The following is a 13,798-nucleotide window of genomic DNA, read 5'->3' on the forward strand; positions in this document are numbered from 1 at the left end:
TCAAACAAAGTTATAATTCTATTAAATGCAGGATGACAGTTTATTGACTATTCTAAATAATTACTAAGTATGCCTAACGGTACAGCAGTATTTTATGCAATTCCACACCGCAAGTTTTATCAAATAATAACATTACAATTTAAAGTAAGTTCTACACAAAGCATAGTAATTGAACAGTTTTTGACAATTGATTTTGAAATTAATTGGCCAAAAACCTTCAAATTATACATTAAACAGATCAAAAAGCAGCTTTTTACAAAGCACATATTTTATTAATAAGAAATCAGTGCAAAAACTTACTAGGCCAAATTACTATATCTGGTACTCTTTCAAAAACACTTTCTCTTAAAATAAAAATTTCTCTCATAGTATGACCTGGAAAAAAAAAAAAAAAAAAAAAAGAAGAAGAAGAAGAAAGCAGAAAAGCAAAGCAATTAATGAATCATTTTACACTCAGAAGATAGGGATAGAAAAAGCTGAAATACATCACATAACTAACCATGAGCTCTGAAAAGACGATCCTGAGAGTCCACAGAATAATCTATTCCAAGCTGTTTAAAATCTTCCATAAATTTGTCATTAATAATTGGCTTTGGTATATCTTCATCTTTTATTTCTGCCTAAAATAATAATCGTCACACAAAAAATCATTTAAAATAACTACTATCAACACTGCATTGCTTGTATCTTACCTGAGAGATCCATAACTCATTGTTTTATTTTACTTTTTGGTTTATTCTTTGTCTTACTATGTAAGGATCCTAAGTTTTACTAACGTTTATTTTATTTTAAATCTTTACTATCACTTCTTATTTTCTACTTCTGGCCAGAATTAAAAGCTTTAACTTATTTATGCAAATTTGTCTTGTTAACGCCAAGTACTTAAGTTGTGGCTTTTTGCCAAGCAAGAGAGAGGAAGGCGTTATTAGAAGCAGGCCGCTGGCCATAGTAGTTTTACTCGTTTGCTGGTTGCCTTCAAGGCCAGCGATTTAATCCTCTTGATAATTTTTAACGTATCATAGTTTTAGCAGCTCTCTGTACTACATCCACTATCAGGACTGGTATTCCTCTTTACTTGCTTTGGAAACATGAACTGTCCTGACTCGGAACAGGGAGCTTACTCAAGCTATGTTCAATAATTTCTGAAGTAGACAATACACACAGAAAGGGTATACGAAACCCTTTATTTTTCTATCTTTACAGAGATTTCCAGACTTCGGAATACAGAGACCAACCACTTGTGGTCTGAACGTAAGAATATAAAAATATTAACTAAAACTCTAACTAAACTAACTTTAATTAATATACAAGTGCCTACTTTAAGATTGGCCGTTAATTAACAAAAAGTCATATGTAGTACAGAGAGCTGCTAAAACTACGATACGTTTAAAATTATCAAGAGGATTAAACCTCTGGCCTTGAAGGCAACCAGCAAACGAGTAAAACTACTATGGTCAGCGGCCTGCTTCTAATAGCTCCTTCCTCTCTCTTGCTTGGCAAAAAGCCACAACTTAAGTACTTGGCGTTAGCAAGACAAATTTGCATAAATAAGTTAAAGCTTTTAATTCTGGCCAGAAGTAGAAAATAAGAAGTGATAGTAAAGATTTAAAATAAAATAAATGTTAGTAAAACTTAGGATCCTTACAACTTCTTATTTCCTTCTTATGAATTTAAAATGATTACTTTGTTGACACCTCACATTTTATTTATTTGCCATCTCAAAACAGAGTATGGAGTTTTTGATTTTAACTACAGGATCTGAACACTTAAAACTTGATACAGTATACATTGCTTAACCTGATAGCGGTCAATGTCATTATTTGGGTATTGCTATCAATTTGCTGAAGTCATGCCATTTGCATATGAAAAGATGGAAAATATATATCTCATTCTAATCAACAATTCAATTAATATGACCAAACTGTTATCAACAATTCAATTAATATGGTCAAACTGTTATCAAAAATTCAGTTAATATAATCAAATTGTAGAACAACAAATTTTTTAAAGTCGCCAAATAAGGTAAAGAAGATTATAAAATTGCTTAGTGAAAGAAAATATCACCAAGAAAGGGATTAAGCCACTAAATTTAAAATCAGACCCTCCCAAAACATTTACTATGATGTAGATTTTCAGTAATTCTATCAAATTTCAAGGGGATCAGAGACACAAGTCCCTTTTCTTAGAAGGGAAAAAAAATTCCATTCCCTCCTTCAAAATATCCCTGCAAGCACAGGCTGGTTCTTTGTCAAATTTAAAGTTTTTCATTGGCATGTTCTCTTCCAATGGCAGGTGCCTTCTGAATACTAGGATTAGGGGTCAAATAATTTCCATAAACATTAATAATAGCTTCTAAAAACTTTTATATTTTTGCAATTAAAATTCTATGAAAATAGCAGATCAGGGACAGAAGAAATGCAGGTCAGGAAGGACAGAAGAAAGAATGCTGCAAGGTTACAATATAGCAGTGGCTTTTGAACACATCGCCTCTGATATCTGTCTGCCACAAACTGCTGACGGCAACAAATACATCCTCATTGTCACTGATTACTTCAAAAAGTGGCCTGAAGTGTATCCTATCCCTCGTCAAGAGGCTGTCATGGTAACAAATGTAATGATAGACTGTTGCATTTCCAAGTTTGAAATGCCTCTTCAATTACATTACGATCAAGGAAGGAATTTTATCTCAGCTATAATTAAGGAACTTTGTAAGGTATTTGGCATTGAATAAAACTGATGCGACACCTTTACATCCTGTGTCAGATGGCATGGTAGAAAGGTTTAATCGAACCTTCCATAATAATCTCTATGGTACCAGAAACCAACAGGATTAAGACCAGATGTTACCCTTGTTCTTACTGGCTTATCACAATGCTGTCCATGAAACTACCACCTGTTCTCTATCCCAGATATTCTTCAGGTGTTGCTTTCATCTGCCTTGTGATCTTTGGTTACTTTCCTGTTGTGCACCTTGTGATCTTTGGTTACTTTCCAGTTGTGCATTCATTGTCTGAATAGTACATTCATAATCTCCAGTTTGAAGTGATAGAAAATTTTGCATGACTGAGTCAACCTGATGATGATGAAGATGAAAACTCAACTCAATATGACATGAGAGCTACAGGACACTGATTCAATGAAGATGACAAGGTGATTCAATTCGATAGAAAAGGCTCTATCCTAAACTACAGTCATCTTGGGATGGTCCTTACACTTTGAGATGGTCCTTGCACAGTCTTAAACAGTCTGAATAATGTCATAGTTAGGATCTGCAAGTCATCAAATTCTAAGCCTAAAGTCACTGATTATGATATGCTAGGCCCTTACTATGGCCATAGTACATAGTCCTCATAGTGCATATAATAAAAAAAGACTACTAAGACCATGGTCCTATTTGTACACAAATAGGAAACTGTAAATTCATGCATTTATTTATTGATTCAGTGCTTGATTTATTGTACGTTATTCCCTGAAATTATTGCCTCAGTATTGCATTGATTTTCCTTAGCTGTAAGTATGGCTACCTGTCTAGGGATTGTACTGGCTGGGACGTGCAGTCCTTGGGAAAGGAGCAAGGTTAAGAATTTTGTATATAAGTAAATAATTTTAGTGAATCTATTATATTTCTTGCATAAAGAACATGGTATGCTTGAAAGAGATGAAGCAAGCAACATCTGGTAACAATTGATCTGATAACTGTATAACTGTAATCTGTAACTGGTATTGTAATTGAATACCTGTAATGGATCCCTATATAATTGCAACCACATTCGACCCTCACATGTAACCTTAACAGCATATGTCTTCCAGTAATTTCAAGAAATGAATGGTACAAGAGATTTTTTTAATGGCTGGATGAAAACTATGCAAGACTGGAAAGAGTATCTGCTTTCAGATGCTTCAGAGTGAGTTTGAAGTATTGAGAGATCTCCATAGGAGCTTCACCTTTTTAGATGTGCTTTGCATTGTGCTGTGTTTAACACTCTTAGTAGTTTGAAGTGTAACTACTGATTTTAGTTTGAAGTGTAACTTCTGTGATACTGAGAAGAGCTGTACAAGTATTTTTACAGAAACTGTAAAGTGTTTCTTTTGGTAAAAATAAATGTTACTAAGCTATCATCGGTTCTGCGCGAACGAAATTTATTATGAACCTACATGCACACTACAATTTGTTGTATGTCCATATCTATAAATACATAAATTCTTTTTACCACTTTGTTGAATTATTTATTTATTTGTTTCACAGCGCCATATATTTTTAATATGTATGTTTATTTTCGATACATATAGTTAATTTTGTAGATCTGAAAACAGCAATTATTCAGAATCCAAAAATAACTTAAGTGAGACACATCTTTCTTGAATTTTCTTGAAGCTCATGTCTTGTATTAATATGTCTGAGAGATCTGAGACAAGCAATTGCTGTTTTAGATGCTATACAAGAGTTTACTCTGTAAGTAATTCTGGCAATTGATAATGATTCTTGTACACTAAGGAGAGATTCATTCTATCGGCATTCAGCTTGAGCTGTTTCAAGTTAACTACTGTGCTATTTGCAATAAACTGTTAATTTCTTCCTATTATTCAACATGATCATTCAGAAAGATATAGACAAACCAACAGCTCACAAATAACAAAACTGCATTATCTTAACAGAAGAAATTAGTACCAATATTCAGCAGACGTAATGGATAAATGGCCATAATCAACATTTAAATACATGAATAAGTTCTGAAAAATGATTTTCATGCATATATGCTTTTCACAAAAATAAAATAACACATTAACTGTCAATTGCATATGAAGAAATAGAAATAAAGAAAGTTTAGAAAATACTAAAAGCATTAAATACCTGAGCAGGGAAATGTACTTTTAATAAGTCGATGGCAAATGTATTTTCAACCCATGATTTGAAATTAGGCAAAATTTTATTGCCTATAGGATACCTAAAATAATAATAACAATTATAATAATAAAGACATCTTTATACATTTACTTGACAAACTTCAAAATAAAATAAGAAGCCAAGTAACTTGGCAAATTTAAAATAATGATAATGCAAATTTTAAATTTTAAAATGATCTTTTTTTTTAAGATCTATCTTTAGAATTTAATATAAATAAATAACTACCCTTTATTTCATATAATTATATAAGAAAGCTGGAACTTTATTTTTGGGGAAGGGGTAAAAATTTGCTCACACTTTCTAATTTTATATCAGAACTTTAAATATCACACTTCAAAGAGGGGTAACTTCTTATTTGGGCTCTATTGCATCTTATAAATTAACGGTAAGGTAATAAATGAATGTTTCTTTCTAAAATTAGGGATAAGTTGAATTTCTTACTCATTAGAAGTAAAAAATTATCATACAAAATACATTATGCTCATCCCCCAAAAAATTTTACTATTTATCAAAACCAAAAGCTTTCTTAAGGGCATTCTAAAAAATGACAGCATTCTATTCGCCTATGATATATGCAAAATAAGTAAAAAAATCTAGCAAAGTTGTTTTTTTAAAGTATTAGACCAGTTATTTATTTCCTGAAAACTGCATTGGTAAAAGTTCTGAGATTTATCATTAAAGAAGTTCCAGTTTAAAGTTATCAAAATTTTCTTACATATTTAAATTTTTATACTGTATATGTGGATAAGCTTCTTTTTATAATAATGCCAATGCACTCACCAGCAAGATCGTGTGACCATTTTTGGCAGACGAGATGCTAGACAGGAATGATGATGAAGTTTGGAAAACCAAAAGAATCCTGAATTGTTTTTATGATGTGATTCCACTTAATATGACGTTATTCCGTTTTCATGATGCCATGGGCAGACCTTTTTTTCTTATTATTCCTTTTTATGTGTTACTTTTGTGTTAATTATGTTTGCGTGTTTTCATCATTAAATTACTAAATGTCACTAGTGTTGTCATCAACTAGGGCTGTTCCTATAGTTCGTAAATACAACTACATCCTACATGGGGGCTCAACCTTTGAAATCTCTCTTCATTAACCTTAGACTCTAATAAAAATCCTGTGGAATACCGTAATTAAAGTATTATTTGATGTCTTCTCATCGAACACAGAAGCAAAATGCTGCAGTTGTCGGCATTGCTACGATGAACCGAAACTGTAAGTATTACAATGTTTGAATTATTTCAGGAAAACATTGCTGTTGTTTGATGATAATTTTATTTGACAATGCCCACTTGATGCCTCTTTGATGAAGTAATATCATTTTTAAAGCACTAAAGTCATTAGATGCTAACTTTATTTGATGTTTTATGTTCAGTTGATGTTGATATGACAAAAAATTTTAAAAGGAAATGAAGGGTGTTTAATTGGATAAATGAAAGGTATTTAATTTTGACAAAAAGTGTTTAATTGAAGAGTATTTTTTTAGAAGTATTATTTTAAAGAATTGTTTGATGCACATTTTAAATAGCTGCAAGTTCGACGACTCTTTCATTCTTCAATACTTTCATTTTTAACCAACAAACTGTTTTGCTCATTTCTTTTGATGCATATACAATTTTCTTAAGTTGTATGCATATATTCTGCTTAAGCAAGCATTATAAAATATTATTTGAAGCTATTTAAAGCTATTTTGATATAATATCTTGAAGCGAAATTTTATTTTCTATTCTTAAGATATGTTTTTAGAATTTGTTTGAACATATGAATTTTTGAGTTTTTAAGTATTATAGTTATTAATTTTTTTTAAGAATATTTGTGTGATAATTTCTTGAAACTGATATATAATGGCCAACCTTAATGATTATCCCAACATTGCACGATCATTAAAAATTGCCAGTACACAATAGATCAAGCTCTTAGGTCGTTTATTTTTTGGCACAGATGGCGATAGACATAATCGTGCTCGATTACGTAAATTTTCAGGATTTCCCAAAGACTTGGAAGACACAAAGCAAAAAATAATAAAAGAATTTTCATCCATGGATCTAAATGCTATATATATATATAATACTTAGAATTTTCCACTGATATTGAGAAGTGTGCTAACACAATCCTTACGAATCTTACTGACATCTCACTATTAAAATCTGACTTGTCTGACATTAGTGATGATGAACTTCTGGTAGAAAGTCCCCCCCACACTGATATCGTCGCAAAAGGAAGCATTAAACCCTTTTTCTTTCGTGATAATTACAATGTTGAAACTTTTATTTCAGACACTGATGATATTTTTAATCTTTATCGTATAAGAAACCCTGCTCACCAAGTAATTTTTGTTAAAAAATGTCTACCAGGTCCAGCTTTAATAAGATCAAGTTGTGGAATTACTAATTGGGAACTATTAAAGCACTATTAATTAGACGTTAGATGAATTTTGGGATAAAATTAATAGCCTTCAATTACATCAAATAATGGAATCCCGTTGTACGAAACACTTGAAACTTTCCAAGAATATTTTTAAGCCATGATATATCTTGTGCATAAATGTTCTATCGATGATTCTTCTCTGATTGAGTATGTTTTAAATGGTATTCCCGAGTCATCAAACAACAAAATAATTTTATACAGCTGTAAATCCATTCCTGAATTTAAAGAAAAACTGAAGACTTATGAAAAACTCTTTAGAAGTTCAAAACATTTGAGGCAAAATACAGAAGAAATTTCATAATTCTCTTCACTATGTTAAACTTGACAATAAACGTACATCAAACTCACAACCAGTTTGCTATTTTTGTGGTTTAAAAAGGCATAAAAGCGTCAATTGTCCGAATAAATCAAATGGCAAATTTTGCTTATGGCTGCAAAAATTATGGTCATGTTCATGCCAACTGTCCCACAAATCCTCGTAATTTTACCATGGAATCTGATCCTAAACATTCTACACCTGACAGAAATGTAAATGCACTTTCTGCTGAATTTTTTTTTTTTTTTTTTTTTTTTTTTTTTACAAACATCTTATGTATGTTGATACTCAACTTGCAGGAACCCTGTTAACCACACTTTGTGACTGGGTCACAAGCCATGCTTATTAATGAAAAAAACAAATTGCAAGATTGGTTCTCCACCATTACATGCCTCCAGAATTATGTTCTCAGGAATTGGCCGAGACACAGTTCAAAGCACTGGATTCTTCCAAGACTCCATTGAAATTTGAAACATATTTTACTGGCTAAATGATGAACAACATGTGCAGAATACTGAAGATGCTGTGGAATAAACTGAAACAGTTAAAACAAGGTTTACAAAAATGTGCTAAACAAGCAAACGAGAAAACACCTGCCAAAAATGCAGAAACTTCCAACAAAAAGAAAAAAAGAGAAAACTCTGAAGGCTAAAGACTCCGAAAACTGGAAAAAGTAGCTTTTTACAAAAGCCTCTTGATGATGAAATAAGAGATACTAGAACCCTCTACCTGGGAAATTTACCTAGTGACATCATTACAGAAGAAATCAAAGCTTTATCTTCTGATATTTTAGATGTTACAGAACAACACAGACAAATGCAAAAAAAAACGAAAACTTATTATTTGCATTTTTAGAATTTACTAATGAAGCTGAAGAAAATCACAAGATCTTGCAGAAGAAAAAACTACGAAGTTAGCCTGTTACAGTAGATTTTGCTGGTGTCAAAAGCAAAAATAGACGAAAAGCAGTAAAGGAATAGGAAAAAAAGAAACATAATCTAAGGAAATTATTTGTCTCTGGCATTCCAGTCGCTACTACAATTTTTGAGTTTTTTCCCAAAGCATCACCTGTAGATCGAAATGCTAACATAAGTTACATACAGGAAAAAGATGCAGCTGAAGCTTTTGAGGCAAAAATGCTGAAATAGATGGGAAAAAATTACTGTTTTATACTCTTTAGCTCATTCAATCTCAAAGAAAGGCAAGAAAAGGGCCTGGAAACATAAATGAAGAAAATTTAAAAGGACTTCAAAGAAAATTAAATTAGAGATCCAGCAAGATGATGAAAAAGACAAATTACGTATTCAAGCTAAGCGGAACATACTACATTTACGAAAAGAAAATATACAATAGTATAAAAAACGTCACAAACCTGCCTGTCAATACAGTCAAATACCAAAAATCCGCCAACTCCTGAAATCCGCGTTGCCTCTCAAAATATAAACATTCACAGTTTATAGGTTCCGGAAACCACAACCTTGAATACGAAATATCAAAGAAAAAATACTTACTGATAATACTGAATACTGAATAATGATGTCATAATTACCGAATAATAATGAGTCATAATGGAAATGCCAAATTAATGACATCATGATAAAAGTTTTTTTCCCCTCTAATCTGCATCAAGGTAAAAATGCAGACGATTAACTCAACTCTTCTTTCAAGTTCATGATTCACGTTGTTGTATTTTCTAAGCTTTGTTATTTCACAAGGTGCTGCCTTCTTTTTTTATCCAGATATTTTATGGATAAATTAAGAATATTTTAAATTTCAGCCCTTTTTAATACGATTACAGATAAGAAATGCACTCATGATTTTACTGCTTGCAACGTTGAAAACGTAAACACGTTGCATTGGCGGTAATGTAAAAAGTGGAAATTCTGCAAAAGATGGAAGCAGGTGCTACTCCTCGGTTTATAGCAGAATCGTATGGAATTGCGACACGATTGTGTATGATATACGGAAAAATAAAGATAAGCTGTTGAAATTTTACAGTAACAGTGACTCGAACACCGGAATCCGAAACCGGAAATCTTTGCATGAGGCGAAATCGGCAAACCTCAATGCTGTGTACATATAATAATACAATTAATAATATAATCAATTTATATATGTAATAATAATTTAATGCATATAATAAGTTATTGCAATAATGTATATAATAATTTAATTAAATGTATCTAATACGCCTTATTTATTTTGCACTTTTAGTCTGAATATTATGATTCAACTTTTCTGTCCTGAAATCCGCAAAATCCTAAAATTCGCACAACCTCTGGTCCCAAGCTCTGCGGATTTCTGGACTTCTACTGTATGCGTTCGGAGGCCAAGTGGCAATACAACGCACCCAATTTGGACCTGGGCTGAAACTTCATCCCAAATTCTTCAGTCATTATGAGATAACGAAAGTTCATCCACCTGATCGTTACAAAGCACAAAAGATGGGATGGCATGAAGACCCTACCATAACATCAACCTCTGCTGATAAGATGAAACGGTGGTGCACAAACTGCACATTCGCCACCAAGATATTCATTCCTCCCCACTTTTTCTGCTTGTTTTTGTTTCCCGCCCCCCAGATCTCATCTTCTTCAACCAGCCATGGGTTTCCGGTGCTGCAGAATGGCCGTGTGTGGATATGCTTCTTTTTATAAGTAATAATGCCAACGTGCTCACCAGCAAAATCACGAGATCATTTTCGACAGCCAAGATGCTAGACGGAAATGATGATGAAGTTTGAAAAACCAAAGGAACTCTGAATTCTTTTTATGTTGTGATTCCACTTAATATAATGCTATTCTGTTTTTATGATGCCATGGACAGATCTTTTTTCTTCTTACTTCTTTTTATGTGTTATCTTTGTGTTAATTATGTTCGCATGTTTTCATCATTAAATTAGTAAATGTCACTACCATTGTCTGTTCCTATAGTTCGTAAATACAACTACATCCTACACACACATACACACACACACACATATATATGTACCCTGCTGGTCATTAAAACTGCAACACCAGGAAGAAATGGTCTGATCACATGAAAGGAATAAGAAGTTGGGATATGCAAATGATTAGTATTTCAGCACATTTAGAAGGCACAAGAGGGAGAAATGACATCAGAAGCAATGCATTAAAGAAATGTTGTGTAGTGGACTTTGTTGGCGCCTGATCGTCTGCTATAGGAAAACTTTCTCCTCTACCATAGTTGCCTAGCAACAAATCTTGTAAAGCATGCGTCAATATTGTTTGTTTTTTGTAATTCTTTTATTAGCTTGTTCGATGAAAAATTTGTTGCTTGAATTTTTGAATGGCTGCTAATTGAGCATTTAATTTTCGAATAGAATAAAAGATGGATTTAAAAGAAAATTAGTTTTGTTATTTCATAGCTACAGTCCATAACAGCAAGATCGAGCAAATGACAGTCTTAATAAGGTATGTGTCCATTGGCAAATCTAATCCCAAGGAGGTTTCCATTAAAATTAACAAAAGATTTTTTAGGCTTTCTTCCGGTTGAAAGATTGACTGGCTATGAACTTTCAACTCTAATACATAAAAGACTTGAAACCACTAAGTGATATTCGTTGGGAAAGCCGAATAGATGCATTAAAACCACTCACGTATCAATTAGGAGAGATATACGATGCTTTACTTGCTGCTTGTAATAATTCGGAGATTGACAACTCTACTAAGAGTTAAGGCTTCTGGACTATTAAGTTGTGTTAAACACTTTAAGTTCTTATGCTGTAATTGTAATTTGATACAAAATCTTAAACTGTATCAATCCTATAAGTAAGCTGTTGCAGACAAAAGACTATGATTTACTATCTGCTATGGAGCTCTTTAAAAATTGCAAAGATTTTTTCAAGGTTCTTAGATCGGACACAGCCTTTAATTAAAAGCTTTGTGATGCTCGAGAACTCGCCGACGAAATTGACATACCGGCTAATTTTGAGCTTACCCAGCCACATCAAAGAGTTCGAAGAAGGAATGTTAATTTCGAATATAAGGCACGAGATGATCCGGTAGAAGATCCTATTTTTAAATATAAGGCAGAGTTTTATTTTTTCACATTAGATAAAGCTATCAATGCACTTGAATCCAGGTTTGATTTGATCAGTACCCACAGCAACTATTTCCAATTTTTATACAATATTTGTGATTTAAAAGATACTCATCAAAATGATGTATTGTAAAGATCTAGAAACAGTGTTAACTGATGGGAATTCATCAGATATAAATGCGCTGGACCTGGCAGACGAGATAGTATCGGTTTTTGCTTTGCTAAATAAAAAAGAAAGTCCAATCGAGATTTTTAAAATTCACATCGAACCTGGATTTGCTCCAAATCTCGGTAGAGTTTTAAGGACATTGCTTACTCTCCCAATACATGTGGCAAATGGAATTAAAATTATTTAAAAATTTTGTACACTCCACAACTACAGAGTATCGGCTAAACGGCTTGACAACAATAGCCATTGAACATGAACTGGCTGAAGAAATTAATGTTAAAGAAAATATAAAACAATTCTTAGAATTAAAAGTAAGGAAAAAAACACTTAAGTTTAGCTCTCAGTTTAAATGTATTTTCCATATGTAATTAAGTTTTAATATTTAGTGGTTCTATAATTTGTTTTAGTATTTTTTAATATCTGTATTTTATAATTATACACTAGAAATGACCCTTTTCTCTGTGCAACCCTAATTTTAATTTAATGCCAAAAACATAAATTAATAAATTAGTATTTTTGCTAATCAAAACTTCAACATTACTGATAGCAATTTTTTTGCTCACGTTTTATTTTACCATTAAGCGTGGAAAGCGTTTAGGTTATCTATTTTGATTTTTGTTATAAATGGGCGGTGTTTTACCTCTTTGCCCAGAGTGGCGAAACTGCTAGCGCCGACCCTGTTGTTTCATTTTAAAGTTAAAGGAATTGGAAAATCTTAAGATAGGAAGATATGCTCTGCATTCTACCAACCAATAAAAAAAGCTATCGTAGGTTTCTCCGATGTTTCAACATCTGCGTATGGAGCAGTGGTATACCTAAATGCAGCTCAAGATAAACCTTGTTTAAAGTTACTGGCAAGCAGATCTCGAGTAGCCCCTTTAAGGACTCTATCTTTACCACGCTTAGAACTCTCAGCTTGTCTTCTACTTGCTAAGCTCGTTAAAAAAGTTCTGACTTCACTAAATATAGACATTGAAAAGGTAACATTATATTTGGATTCAACAATAGTATTAGCATGGATAAACGCTTCACCACATCAACTCAAAACCTTTGTTGGGAATCGTGCTGCGAAAATTCAGTCGTTATCAGAAAACTTCGAGTGGAAGCATATCTGTTCTAAGGAGAATCCTGCTGATTTGGTTTCTCGTAGAGTCGAACCTAGCAAACTTTTATCATCAGAATTATGGTTTAATGAACCTTCTAATCTCGACATGAATGTTATAGAAAAGGCTAGTTTGGATATTAAGGACTATGAACTTTACGAATGCGAATTGAAAAAAATCTCCAGATATTTCTCTTAGTATTACTTCTAGTGCTGATTTCATTAACTATTTGCTTTCTTTCAGTAATAGTTTTGTTAAACTAATTCATATTCTTAGTTTTATTTATAGGTTTATTTCCAACTGTCGACAAGGTAAGAGGTCATCAGATCCTATTATTTATTGTTACCATATTCTTGGGAAATTTAATTACTGACATAATTTTCCTCTCTTGACTTTCGGACGATAAAATTAGTTAAAGTGAAGGGTATTTCTTATGTTTAGCAAAAAGTTTATTTAATAATATAATTGCTTGTTTAATAACATATACAATTTCTTATGTTTTCTTATGTTCTTATGTATTTACACAGTTTAAATGAGCCGATAATGACAGCATGTTTTCTCATTGGAAGTATCAAATTGGTGCATGTGTCTTTCTAGAGAAAATTTATTAACACATGTGTTATTTGTTCTCTAACAGAGAGGGATGACATATTTACTAAAGAAGCTACTGCAATAATAAAAATGAAGAGAGAAAAAAAAATTAAGTAAACGAGCGAAGCTGGTATTCCCTTCTATTTCTTACTGCACGAAACTCCGCTACACGCAGGCCTCAATTTTCGCACATAATTGGTTCCTGAAAGAGTGT

General features: G+C 32.4%; 1 protein-coding gene and 1 long non-coding RNA gene across 3 annotated transcripts in view; one reads left to right on the forward strand and one right to left on the reverse strand.

Annotated features, from left to right (window-relative positions):
• Positions 1 to 10,573, forward strand: part of LOC146998808 (uncharacterized) — a 33,732-nt gene extending 23,159 nt beyond the window's left edge. Inside the window, exon 2 of the long non-coding RNA XR_015039719.1 lies at positions 9,874 to 10,573. This is a non-coding gene — a long non-coding RNA (uncharacterized LOC146998808). The remainder of the gene's footprint in view (positions 1 to 9,873) is intronic.
• Positions 1 to 13,798, reverse strand: part of LOC146998807 (alkyldihydroxyacetonephosphate synthase, peroxisomal-like) — a 169,536-nt gene that overhangs the window by 122,754 nt on the left and 32,984 nt on the right. For both annotated transcript variants that reach the window (XR_015039718.1, XM_085811680.1), the window contains exons 3-5: positions 4,853 to 4,946; positions 500 to 620; positions 301 to 375 (exon numbers count right to left, since the gene is read on the reverse strand). Coding sequence is in view for 1 of the 2 variants with exons in the window: in XM_085811680.1 (XP_085667806.1) it covers positions 301 to 375; positions 500 to 620; positions 4,853 to 4,946 (290 nt within the window). In the remaining variant the exon portion in view is untranslated. The remainder of the gene's footprint in view (positions 1 to 300; positions 376 to 499; positions 621 to 4,852; positions 4,947 to 13,798) is intronic.

Source organism: Stegodyphus dumicola, chromosome 2 (genome assembly GCF_044657685.1).
Source record: "Stegodyphus dumicola isolate Sdum_Otavi_A_Nest chromosome 2, ASM4465768v1".
NCBI classification, from domain to species: Eukaryota; Metazoa; Arthropoda; class Arachnida; order Araneae; family Eresidae; genus Stegodyphus; species Stegodyphus dumicola.